Below are 14,009 nucleotides of genomic sequence, written 5' to 3'. Positions count from 1 at the left end.
TTACAGTAAAAATATAGCATTAGAGATTCATTGTTTTTATTCTATTCATTCTAAACATCGAAACACATTATGAAAAGTAAAACCTGACATTAATTCTGAGATGAATCAATTACATCATTATTGTACAGTAATCACATACCTTAATATATTGTCAGTCAACCTTATAACACTTTTAAAAAGATACAGATATAAGATTCATACATTTACAAGTTTGATTTTTTTACTAGAGTACTTGAAACAAGATAAATATTGGTCACATTCATTTACTAAGACAGCCGCTTATATTGAATTTGATTTTAGAAAAATTCCTGGACTACAGTGCTGGTATAACTTTCAAGTTTACAGAACTACCCTCTAATAACTTAACCTTTATAATAAAGAAAATTTGGTGAATTTTTAAAAGCACTGAGGTCTAATTACATGTAGTACACAAGCTAGTGTGTGACTGTGTGAGAGAGCACAACAGAGGATAGGAGGATTATTTTGATTATGCTTCCATTATGAGGCACTGATTACGAGTCTCAAAACAAAATGGAGATCTGATTGTATAAAGTGTCATGTAATTCTAATGGCTAAAATAAATATATACCAGTTTAAAATGTCTGCATTCATAAATCAATCATTGGGAGGGGGTGTTGTGTTGAGAATAGCTCTAGATTCAAACATTGGCTAATAACTTCATTAAAAAAAATTGGCTGGTTTAATTGCCATTTTTAAACAGAATATCAGACTTTTGCATTACTTGAACTGAATAGGGTAAGTGTAAAATACATTTTAATATAAAATGCATAAAATACTGTATATGTAGTGTTAAGTTTGACTAGTCTTTAGCCTTTTTTTCCATTCAAGTTTCAAAATTGAAATACACAAAATGTTGAACAAATGTCCAAAGATGGCTTGGTTTGAAGAGGGTATATAAAACCATGTATAAGCACAGTACAAAAACTAAAGGCTAACTAATGTAAGCCTGGTAAAAAATAAAAAATATACAGGTCCTTGAGGGGGAAATGTTTCACACCACCACATATTACACACTACCAAGGTATATACTAAGTATAACAGTAGAAAATCACAAGCACCGACAGAAATACCCTGTTCTTAATGGAACACAGATCATTAACCCATTTTTAACACTTATGGAGGATTTTTTTTTTGCAGTTTACATACAAGACCTTTTATCTTGCGAAGACATATATATAACAGAGATTCTGCAGAAAGACATTGTCCCAAATAAAAAAAAATGTAAATATTTTCCCACATACTAGTATTCAAACCTCAAATTTCAAGCATTTTCTAGCATGATTTTACAGTATGACTTGTTTAAAAAAAAATTTCAACAGGTTCAAAATTTGCTTAACATGCTACAAAAATTACTATGAATGAAAACTGAGTTTACAACAAAGATCAACAAAGAAAATGCACCAGTTTGATTACAAATAAAAATAATAAAAATCAACAAATGTTTACAAGTCTTCATAGTCTACTGACTAATTGCTTACACATTTTCATCATCTACAGACTTATGTAAAAATTGTTCCAAGTGACTGAGATTAGGGGGTAGACTTTTCCGACGCCAGTTAAGGTTAACTGGTGGAGAGGCATCGTCTGTGGAAACCTTCTCAAAGTCCAGAGTGAGAGCCAGGACTTGTTCGTCATCCAACATTGGTCCTGTGCTGATCACGCTCTTCCCATCCTCCCCGCTCGGAACACTGAGTACACTCGACTGAGGGGACCACCCGGTGGTACTCTTGGACTTCCTACTGTTACGATTCTTGCCCTGAGATCTTGCTGAACGAGTCGGTTTTAATGGAGCACTATACATTCCAGCTAAGGGGTCCATGTTGGAGTCTATTTTCAGAATCAGCCCCCCCCCCCCTGCCTGGAGTTTCTTTCTGGATTCAGCCTTGTTTAGTCTGGAAGGGTCAGAGTTGGACTGACCCTGATCCAGATGAGCTGGATTTGGTTCAGAGTGTCTCATTGACTGGCTTCGCTCTTGCTGGTCATCAGAGAACACTTCATCTTCAACCATCGGAGCACTACGAGTTCTAAAAGCTGGTTTGTGGGGATCTGGAAGAGACTTGTATTCACTCTCAAAACTTGGCACAGGAAATTCTTCGTCCTTTTCCCCATAATCACCCACTGCTTTCAAATAACTAGGGTTTCGAGCCTTTTCAACAGATGGATGAATAACCGAGGAGGGAACATATTCCTCAGTCTCCACACCAGCATTCCGTCCCTCACCATTAATATGACCAGTGTAAGCCTTCAAACTTTGTTTACCCCTGGAGATGATACTCAATCTACGAAGTTCAGTACTTCTTTGGCCAATAGTTTATTAACAATCGTGATCGTATAGTTAAAATTACAACAATTAAAACCAGTCCAAAGTAAAGAGTATAAGACTCCGTTCAACATCATTTTACATGGGTATATAAAACATTTTACTTATGATGGACAGTTCTGACTAGTTCGGTCAATTTACGACGAGCATGAGTGAACATTTAGTGTTCAAAATTAAGATTGATATTTTATTTCTAAATAAAGTAACAAAACTGTCAAAACCGCCAATCAAAGAGTACGGATGCAGGATTTGAGTCTCCGAGTCCTGAGTCTCGGAGTCCCCCACCTAGTGTGAGGCATCACTTACTCATAATACGCTCATTCATACATGGCATAAAAGGTTACAAAGGTTAATATATAGAATATACAATACATGACTCAGTATAGAGTACCAGAGCTATCGTTGCAAACACAGAATCGCTAAATATGACACTTGTTTTTAAACTCTCAATTTGGATATTATTATGCCCGTATTATTCACCTGGTTTTATAACATCATTTAGGAATACTACGCAGTGCTACAAGTTTCACAGAGTTCATTCTGTTAATTATCATTAACACCATTCAGTGCGCAGTACCTAGGTACACATAAATATCATATGGACCCTTATGTAATACTAGCAATTCAAGGTCATAGCATGGCTATCTGTTTACAACAGAGTCTCTGAAGGGGGAGGGGAAGGGGTCTCTGACCCTACCCCTGCCCCCTCTTCCCAAGTTCATCATTTCTCCTCTTCTCCAAAAACATATCACAAAAAATTATAGGCGCAGTGATGGGGACATGCCCGTCACCAGAAATTACAGATATATATATATATATATATATATATATATATATATATATATATATATATATATATATAAGTATGAAAGACATCACTGATGATGTAATATCTAAATTCCAACATGTCGACAAAGTTATTTATCACGGCAGATGTAGAGATGACGGCTTTATTCTATTTATCAAAGATAAAATACAGAAATGAAATACAGAAAACAAAACAAATTTTGGGAATCGCCCGATGAAAAACAAGTTTAAGTTTTAATTGGCGATGATTGGCCATGGCTGCTTAAAAATGTGGGAGCCAGGCATCAATTTTTGCCTTATAGGGCATCCCTAACAAACAAGCAAAGCAAAAGCTCAATGCTTAAGAGCTCATTACATCGAATTTATTGATTAGAACTAAATGTTGTCAGCGGTGTTGATTTGTGCTTTAGGTCCAAACACTGTTTCACTTTCGGTTTGCCTGAGTAACTGCATATGAGAGTTGATTAAAATCAACTCCCAAAAATGAACATGCATATGAAGTAGCGTTATGTTCTTATTCACCATTTCAACCGAACATAAATTATTTATAAAATAAAACACAAACACATAATTTATAGGATAAGCTCGCATGCGCGAATGCAACAGACTTTAATAATCATATAATGTATAATATAGTACAAAGCAAACGGCTCTCAGTCTCTTTAACAGTACAAGCATACTCATTCTACAAAAGAAGAAAAAATCATGTAGAAACAAAAAACTGACAGAAATTCAATGTTATCATTTGGGAGGGGTGGGTGGGGATAGTCTGTTGCAAAGTGGCATCGAACTTCGAATAACTTTAAAAAACCCAAATTCTACTGTATATGTGTACAAGTCATGCGTAGCACGGAATAATTCACCCTATTCACCCGTAAACACCCGTGAATAAACCTGAGGTCAAACCTAAGATTTGAGGCTGAGTATTGACTTGAGGAAAGTTGGTGACGACGATGCCTGGTTTTAATTTTTATGATTTTATTACAGCCATACAAAAATACATGTAATGGGTCTTGTCATACATACATGGATATTAACGAAGTACGTATTGTCATACACAATTCAAGATCCACTGAATGCTTAACTGTTTTCTTTAAAATATTACGTCATTTGATTAAAGTCTTACTCGTTCTTGGAATCTGACGTTATCTTCTTTGAAATCATTTTCAACGTTATTGAAAAAAAATCTATTATCTCGAAAAATTACCTGCAAACTTTGTGAAATAAAACATGGAATTTACATAACTTATAATGATTTTGGATGCAAATTGTAAAACAAACATCGTATGAAATTCTGTTGTATCATCAATTCCATCATCTTTGAAATTTCCAGTGACATGATCATAGAGACATGAGCCTTAAGCGTTGTAACAGCATTTCCACGGTTTCTACATTGCCTATGCATGCTGTTTATACACCGCAGATGGTAAACATAACGAATACTAGTATTTTTTTAACGGCTGAAAGTTTATTTAATTTCCAGGGTTTTTATATCTCCGCGAAAATTTGTTTCCATATAATTCGAAGATTGCTTAATCAAAATGAATCTTGCATGTTATGTAGACTAATGAACAAAGGGACACAGTGGAAACCACTGAAAGAAAACAATCGGTCAACAGAAAAGAACAAACCACATCCAATATGGACTCAAACATAAAGTATGAGGTAACCAGCCCTAACCAACACAATATATATCAAATGAAACCGTACTGTGTATGAGTAAACACATTTTCAACTTTTTTTTTCATTTAAGATGAAGAAACGGAAAAGCAATCGTATCAAGAAATACATGGTTCTGTTTTGTATCGTCCTTGTCTCGGTCGTTGTATCAACAGTCCTGGCTGGTTACATCGGATCTAAGAGTGTCGAGAAGGATATTCCTGATGAGACCAGTCAGGAGCTTCAGAAAATGCCAGAAAGGGAATTTCTGGAAATGTTGTATTCAAATCTTACAGAAATTAAAAGCGCTTTACAGCTTGGTAAAAATCGTGATTTCTGCAATTTTAATATAATTTTTTTTTACCGATATTCAAGTGATAAGGTTGCGTTATTTCCCATTAATTTTACTTTTTAAGGCTTCGACACTGTTGAGAGGAAGTCTGTCAACAAAGAGCAATTTCATAATTTAACAAATGCAATTGGTAAGCATCAACTTTTTCCTTCACTTTCACAAAAAGCAGATGTAATATCCTTTTTCCATTAATATGTTTACTTATGCTTCATCTATCTATCTATCTATCTATCTATCTATCTGATGTCATTATTTGTAAATAATTAATTTTTATGAAACAGACTTAAAAAATGAATCAAAAATGGTCAGCGAATTGGTTCTCCAGCGTTTTCTGAACGAAACAGGTACAGTATGCATCTAAACACATTCACCAGTTCTGCAAGCTTGAAGCACAAAGTTTTTAAAAAAAAAAGGTTTAGATTAGCAAAGTGCAGACATTTTCATGATATAATGACATTATTTGAATATTTTAGATTTTATATCTTGGAAAAAGTACCTCAATAAGAAAATTCACACCATTATTTTTTCGTTAGGTAAGTCTTTGACTTCCACAACAGCTCCACGGTATCGTTAAAGAGGTGATCATTTATTGTCATTCTTGAGGTTTGGGGATAAGATGTCGATCTTGACCCAACATAGCTTGAACAGTAATAAAATGGATACCCCCATTCATTTATTACTTGTAACTTATTTAATTCCGCGGGGTAAGGGCGATAATTTGTTTGCTATATTAAAGGGGGCGGGTTCCGATGCCGTTTTTTTTTTTTGGTAAGTTTACCAATTAATCAATACGGTTTTTTTTTGTAGATTATTTATGATGTAAATTCCTGGGTAATGAAAACCAATGAATCTGGGAAAATAAACCATCACGAGTTCTAATGATTATTATGATGAATGATTGTGTAAATATTTCATGAATTTTTATACAGCAAACATGAGTTGACTACTGCCTTGAATGAGGATTATGAGCATTTTTTTTTTTTTTTTTTTTTTTTTTTATTCAAACTTTCATGTACAAGTTATTTGCATCTTCTTATATGTTTAGTTTACAGTGCATACACATCACATATTCACTTCATTTGAGGATATAAGTATAATATAAACACAGTCACATAAAAAAGCACACGTACAGACAGGTGTATACACCGACAGACAGACATATATATGCACAAACAATCTTGAAAACTTGCTTTTATCACCCATGAAAGTTGGAGTATTTTTAGATATGAGGTGGGGGGGGGGGTGAAAGAGGGTGGAGAAAGAGAGGGAAACACTATCTATCAAAAAATCATATACATGTATATGCAAGAGGATACATAAAAGTAGACTTAAAATTTTTTTTGGTCAATATTTGCTTACAATTTCCTTGCAGCTATTATAAACACATTTTATAACAAATCGCAAATAGTTTGCCAATACTTTTCGTACTCAGCAAATTTACAATTCTTCAACAACAGTAGTTTCTCAATATGTATTCTATCAGTGACTGTTTGTTTTAACATGAGCGTCGAGAGGTTTGGGACATTCTTATACTTACTGGCAAAAATAAATTGTTTTACTGTAAGAATCAATATGTTTTGAAGTCTATACATATTTCTGTTTTTGAATTTACCAAAAAGTATAGTTTTTTTTATCAAATGTCATTAAAAAATTAAACTTCCTTCTTAACCATTCTTCAAAGTAGAGCCATATTTCTTTGACATGAAAACAGTCCACAAATAAATGTTCTATAGTTTCTATATCTTGATTACAGAAAGAGCAGGCTGGTGAATCAATTATATTGAGTTTGAAAAGGTACTCATTTGTTGGCAAAATTCTATGTAAAATCTGGAATTGCAACCATTGAAATTTGGATTCTTTCGAGGTTTTAAATGGGAGTTCAAAAATATTATTCCATTCTATTTCTGTAAAAGCAAATCCACTTTCTGTCCACTTCTTTACTGAACGAATTGATTCTTTTTTGTTATCGATGAGTACATAATACATATCCTTACATCCTTTGCTTTGTTTGTAAAAAATACTGAGAGAATTTGGAATAAATGGTCCATATTCTACCTTATTATTATTTAAGGCTTTTAATCTTTCAAAAACTGCTCCTTTCAAACTCCTATATTCTAGAAAATTGGTCTTAACATTTGAGTTTTCAAGAGTTTCAAGGCTTACAAAATTGCCTTCTTCTGTCATCAAATCTTTAATAAATTTATAACCACAGTTGAAATAATTCTTAATAAAAATTGATGAGTTATTAATTTTAATATTAGGATTAAACCATATATGTTCATTAAGTACTTTAATGTCATTTTGGCTATAGGACATAACAATTTTAACCCAATCTAATAAAACTTCTTTCCAAAACTTGTTACTTACCTTATTGCTAATATTGGTAATAAAGTCTGAACCTTTTTCCCATAGGGTTTCTATTTTTAATCCTAATTCTGATTCAAAAAGTTTTACCCACTTTGTATTAGAGTGGAGAAGTCTTCTTATCCATGTAGATTTCAATGCACAAACAAATTCCATAGAGTCTATCATTTTTAATCCCCCATATCTGTAATCTTGAATTATAATGTTTTTCTTTACCTTATGGACCTTGCCTCCCCATAAAAAAATGTGAATTTCTTTCTCAAACTGTTGAAGGTATTCTTCACTAGGTTTTGGTATAGTTAGGATTAAGTGGTTAAGTTTTGGTATTATCAGAGTTTTAATCACAGTCAGTCTTCCAACTGTTGTAAGATTTCTTAATTTCCATTGTTTTATCAAACGGGTTACTTCCAAAAATTTTGATTGGTAATTTAATTCTACCATTTCATTCAAATTAACAGAAAATTTAACACCGAGTAGATCGAAAGTGGGATTGTTCCAGTCAAGCTTCCATCGCGGTGAAAAACTTCTTTTGAATTTTTTTTACTTCCGATCCATACCATTTTAGTTTTGGAGAAATTAATTTTTAGACCAGATATGCATGCAAGATAATCAAGTTCTCTTAAAATACCATCCATGGACTGAGGTGATCCATCAAATATTATTGAAGTGTCGTCAGCATATTGCGAAAGTTTGTATTCTACACCATCAATTTCAATTCCACGAATTTCTTTATTATTTCGAATCAAAATCCCTAGAACCTCAGCACATAGCAGAAAAAGATATGGGGAAATTGGGTCACCCTGTCTACATCCTCTCTGAGGAAAAAAATAATCAGAGGCAATTCCATTTTGTATAACACAAGATTTAATATCACTATAAAAAGTTTGGATCCAGTTTTTGATTGAAATCCCAAAATTAAAGAAATCCAGTGTTTGGTATATAAATTTCCAAGAGATAGTATCAAAAGCTTTTTCAAAATCGATTAACATTAGAAGGCCAGGGATCTGATTTTGTTCAGTATATTGCATTATATCATATATCATTCTAATATTTTCTCCAATAAATCTACCTTTTAAAAACCCAGTTTGGTCTTCATTAATTAATTTATATAATACAGTTTTTATTCTATTAGCAATGCAACCTGAAGCAATTTTATATAATACATTAAGAAGACTAATTGGGCGCCAGTTTTTTAAGAACTGTTTTGGTTTTCCTGCCTTTGGTAAACATGTTATTACACCTAGTTTATTTGATTCTGTAAAGTGTCCTAACTCGTAAGTATTGTTTATGGCTCTTGTTATAAAGCTGCCTAAGTCGTTCCAAAAGAATTTAAAAAATTCGCTTGTAAACCCATCAGGCCCTGGGCTTTTATCGTTTTTCATATTCTTCAAAAAGTTATAGACTTCCAATTTATTTAATGGGCCTTCAAGAAGATCAGATTCTTGTTTATTTAATTTGGGAATGTCATACAACTTTAATTTTTCGTAAATGTTTTCAGAGTCTATAGTTTCCCTCTTTTGATAAAGGTTATCGTAGAACATTCTTAATTCATTTAGTATTTCAAATTGATTAAAAACAGTGGAGCCATCTTCTTTTTCAACTTTTGGTATAATTTTGCTCGAAAAATTTCTCGATTCAAGGCTAATGAAATATTTTGATGGCTTTTCACCTTCCTCTATCCACTTTACTTTTGATCTAATACATTGACCTTGCAATCTGTTTTTTCTAATAAGTTCTAATTCTGTTTGTTTATTTGATAATTCATCTTTTGTTTCTACTGTAAAATTCTGTTCAAGAAGTAAAATCTCTTGCTCTAATTGTTTTTCTCGTTCTGTTGTTTTCTTTTTCTTATAAGTTGAATAGGATATTGATTTTCCTCTAATTTCCATTAGTAATGTGTCTAGGAATGATTGGTCACTTATAATAAATTGTATATTATCATCTATTGTTTCAATATTTTCTAAATTGTAAACTGGGCAGGCGTACTGCTGTTTTACATTTTTTATTTTTTCTTTGATTAGATATACATATTCTTTGTCTTTAAGAAGAGAGTTGTTAAATTTCCAAAAACCCTTTCCTTTAAGAAATTCATTTGTTCTTACATACAAGACAACTGGGCAGTGGTCAGAGCGGTAACTGTTTTCATATTTTACATGGAGAGATAAGTTAAGTAAAGATTCTGATATAAGAAAGAAATCAAGTCTAGCCTGTTTAATTGGGTTTTTTTTCCTCCAAGTGAATTTTTTTAGAGTTGGATTATGCTCGCGATATACATCTTTCAGAGTAAGTGTTTCCATAATTTTTAAGACTTCGAGTCTTGCTTTGGGATTATTTAAGTTCTTATAGTTCATGGAGTCTAAGTCCTTATCAAAAACTAAATTAAAATCACCACCAATAACTATATGCTGGTTAGAGTAAATATCTTGAATCTTATTAAGGACATTTATGTAAAAGCCTGGTGAGTCCGAATTTGGTCCATATATATTTATTAATAAAAATGGAAGACTTTCTATGGTAACATCTAATAAAAGAAAATTACCATCACTATCTTTATGTTCATTGAGTATTGTTATATCACAGTTATTATTAATTAGTATAGCTACTCCTCTAGAATTTGATTTATATGAGTTAAAGTAGGCTTTATAACCCCATAATCCCTTTATCAAGCTTTCTTCCTTTTCAACAAAGTGAGTGTCTTGAAGAAAGTATATATTATAATTTTTTGATTTTAAGACTTTAAAAATGTCCCTCCTTTTATTGATATCACCTAAGCCTTGGCAATTTAATGTCAATATGCTTAGATAGCTTTGATGCACTTTATCATCCATGTCTATATAAATGCTTTAAAAGGTTTACGGTTCCCGAAAAGAATAGAAAGGGGGCAAAAAAAAGGGAGAAAAAACAGTTAAAAGGTAAAGGTTTGGAATTGCGAAAGCACATCACGCTTGCTAATTTTACCAACACTAAAAAATAGTTGACTGCATGAAGTTGACCAAAAACAACCTTTTTTTGTCAACTTAAAAAAAAGAAAATCATACAATAGTATAAATAATTAGAATCGGTCGTGAGGAGTTTTATATGTATAACTTATTGTCTGTTTTTTTAAAAACCTTTAATCCTATGCTGCGCATACTATGTGTTTAAAAAAAAAAGGTACCTTGATTTTCTGATGATTTGAGCTTGTTAATATGACAGCATATTATAAAAATCATACCAAAACTATGTGAGATATATTAATGTTCATGAAATACAATTATACACATGCACTCCCCCTTGCGTTGCGTTAACTATAGAATAAGAAAATAAACAACACTTACAATTACTGGTTCACATGTTTGTAAAGTAAAAAAAAAAACAAACCGGATATGATAACTATAAACAAAAATCCAAATAATTATGAACAGTCAGGACAATTCCGGAAAAACTCGTCCTAGGTAAGTTATATAGCAAAAGTTAAACAAACTATATTTACAGTCTAAATGAAATGAAAAACGTGTAAAATATTTACAATAACAATAAATCGGTGAGTTTAGGCTTGTGAAATATAGATGTACTATCTATACTATCTTACAGTACAGCTTTTCAGTAAAAATATTAATTAACAGTAATCGCGCATATTGTGGAAATATTAGTATATTATAATTGGATGCTACAGCGACTAAGGCCTGTACATGTATGTAAAATTTAAATAAACACAGTGATCCGATAGTTTGAATAACAAGAACAACACATATATTTGTTTTAAACTTTGACTATGTTGTCCGTCTCAATTGGCTGGGGTTCAGGTAGAACCCGACATGTTTCTTGCGGCACTTAACCCGACTTCATTAATATGTTTGAAGCGTCTAGGTCCGATTTTGTTGCCGTACCACCGCGAAACGACCACTAGTGTATTCTTTACGTCATTGTCGATGAGCGCTTTCAGCAACAGTCTCCCGGCCCCGTGTTCCCCGTCATCATCGGATCCGTCGTGCGTTGTTCCGTCGTTACCCGTGAACCGGAACGCAAAGATATTATGACTAGCACTGGCGATACTGTCTGAACGCATAACTTCAACAAGAGACCGTCTCACCTGTTTATAGGAGTCTACTGGTACCGCGTGGGCCGCAAACCGGTTCCCATTGTCCTCTGTTGTCTTACCCGGAGTGATCGCAATATTGACCTCTTCTCCGTTGATGATCTCTTCAGCCGTTGGACGGGATCCAATTTTGTCTTTGTATACTGATCTACTCTTAGTAAAGATGAGTTTGGTACCTTTTAGCGTGGTTTCAATATTACGCTGTGCGTATTGTTTTTGGACTTCATATAAATGTTTTCTCCTTTCTCTAAGTTCCTCGGGCTGATGTTGAGAAACTCTGATTGGGGACTTTTTGTCCTTGAGAACTTTGATATGTCTCATAACGATTTCTTTATGTGCTCTATTCGCAAACTGAACACAGATGGGTCTTGGGAATTTTCTTTGCCTGTCATACTCCCCCATTCTGAACAGTTTATAGATCTGAAGGTTGTCAACTGTTTCTGCAGCTATATTCATCTCCGAGCTGAACACGTGACTTATCATCGTGGCAAGATTTTCTGATTTGCCCATCTCTGTTCTCGATTCCTCGACTCCGCTTATTATAATATTATCTTCCATTGATCTGGCTTTAAGTTCGGTAATTTGGTCATTTTGAGTTTTAATACAGTACTCTAGTCGAACAACGTAGTCTTTCATTCTATTAAGCTCTCTTTCCGTTTTTTTCTGTTTTTCCTGCAGATCATTGATGATGTACATTGTATCATTAGCTTGATGTTGAACATTTTCCAGCCTTTCTTCGATTCCATGTTTTCCACTTATCTCATTTGTAACTGCGTCAAGCTGTCGTCCCTGTCCATCTATTCGCAATAATAGATTGGCCAGCGTATTCTGTATGTTAGATATCCCCTGCATCACATCTCTCATTTGGAAGTTTTCCATTTTATTTTCACCAGTTTTTTCTTCATTGCTGGGTTGCCTGTCCACAGGGTCTATTTCTCCAAGGCCCCGCTTTTTTGAGTGGTTTGACGGGTTCGACATTCTTAACGGTACTTATAACGGTACCACGGTTAAAGACACAATACACAAGACTCTAGTGTGATTATTATTCACCCGAAACTCACGCTCCTTGAAAACAAAAACTTTGTTTACCTTGTCCTATTTGTTTATCCAGTCTTTTATGAAACTCTCTGAACGCTAACACAAATTATAACACATAATATTCACTTTCCAGCATATTTCAGTTCACAGAAAATATTAATTTCCAAGTTTTTGGTCAAAACTTTGCAGTCGAAATAGACTAGCGTCTTACATGTTGCCTATTATGAGCATTTTTATTAATACATACATGTATGAAGTTAGAGAGATGTGGTCCAGTTTTGATAAGTTTCTTTTTTTTAATCACAGTCTGCGTACACAACTGCACAAATCATGATGATGGGGACTATCAATCCTGCAATACTTGTAATGGATACGTTTCATGCGGCGGTCATGTTTTATTGAACAGGGACTGTCCATCAACTCTTGTGTGGGACAACTCCTCTACCTGTGACCCAAAGCATCTACCGAGTTAAACTGAACATTTAATAACTGTTTGAATTTTTTTTTATGTGTTTGTTATCACTTATCCCATTCGTTTATCAATTGCCAGTTGATAATCTTTAATATAACGACTTTAATTACATAAAAAGTAACTGTCCTGAGATTGGTTGAAATCTCTACAGCGTTATAGTTCGCGCACGTGGTTAATATCCAAATAAAAAAATAACCCCCAGGAGTAGAGTTCATATTTAAAAGCAAACTTTTACCTTGTTTAATTTAATTCATCGACTTTATAGATAAGATATACGCATACCTCGCCCTTCGGTTTCATTAAATAGTTCATACCTTGGGTATCACTCTTTCATTTGTAAAAGGGAACTCTATGAAAGATATGTCGTGGTTCAGGATACTAATTGTTCCTATTCTGTATTACAAGATAAATCGTTGTTCAACTTCAGGGTACTGGTTGTTCTGATTCTATATTACATTGATTGTATTTCTTTGTATTTGTTTGTTGTGTATATGAATAAAAGCTTAACGCAAATATTAGTCAAATATTCAATTCTTTAATAACTTTTTTGCCACTCAAAAATTGACGTTTTATCCTGACAAAAAAGAAAGGGTTTCCAATATATTAATAAAAGTATAGCAACATGCAGTAATTTCATACGAGTGGTAGATATGATCTGTTTTAAAATCCCAAGCTTTATATAAGAGTAAATGTCTAAGATCCTCTTAATTTTGTTCAGAATTATACGATCAGTGATTAAGCAATTACATTACATTGTACAATATAAATGTCCCAGATTTAGAGTTTAAACGGTTGTAACAAACGCTAGGAACTGTTTATATATGATAAAAATGAATCAACAGATAGAAAAATTAGCGCGAAAACGAACTTTTACTTGTATCATTTAATTGAACCAATG

At 33.2% G+C, this 14,009-nt stretch overlaps 2 protein-coding genes and 1 pseudogene across 2 annotated transcripts; 1 reads left to right on the top strand and 2 right to left on the bottom strand.

Annotated features, from left to right (window-relative positions):
* Nucleotides 1-1,337: 1,337 nt before the first annotated feature.
* LOC128192084 (uncharacterized) lies at nucleotides 1,338-3,088 on the bottom strand (annotated as a pseudogene).
* A 1,544-nt stretch (nucleotides 3,089-4,632) lies between these two features.
* Nucleotides 4,633-13,112, top strand: LOC128192079 (uncharacterized). Its single transcript, XM_052864522.1, has 4 exons — nucleotides 4,633-5,127; nucleotides 5,441-5,503; nucleotides 5,633-5,692; nucleotides 12,946-13,112. Exons 1-4 carry the CDS (start codon nucleotides 4,902-4,904, stop codon nucleotides 13,110-13,112), a joined length of 516 nt encoding a protein of 171 aa, XP_052720482.1. The 5' UTR covers nucleotides 4,633-4,901.
* On the bottom strand, nucleotides 10,429-12,850 carry LOC128162858 (protein IMPACT homolog). Its single transcript, XM_052826302.1, has one exon. The coding sequence runs from the start codon at nucleotides 12,577-12,579 to the stop codon at nucleotides 11,305-11,307; it is 1,275 nt and encodes a 424-aa protein (XP_052682262.1). The 5' UTR covers nucleotides 12,580-12,850; the 3' UTR covers nucleotides 10,429-11,304.
* Nucleotides 13,113-14,009: the final 897 nt, after the last annotated feature.

The sequence above is a fragment of the Crassostrea angulata genome, chromosome 1 (genome assembly GCF_025612915.1).
Source record: "Crassostrea angulata isolate pt1a10 chromosome 1, ASM2561291v2, whole genome shotgun sequence".
Taxonomy (NCBI): Eukaryota; Metazoa; Mollusca; class Bivalvia; order Ostreida; family Ostreidae; genus Magallana; species Magallana angulata.
The sequence above is the reverse complement of the archived record's forward strand: the minus strand, read 5'-3'. Positions and strand labels throughout refer to the sequence as shown.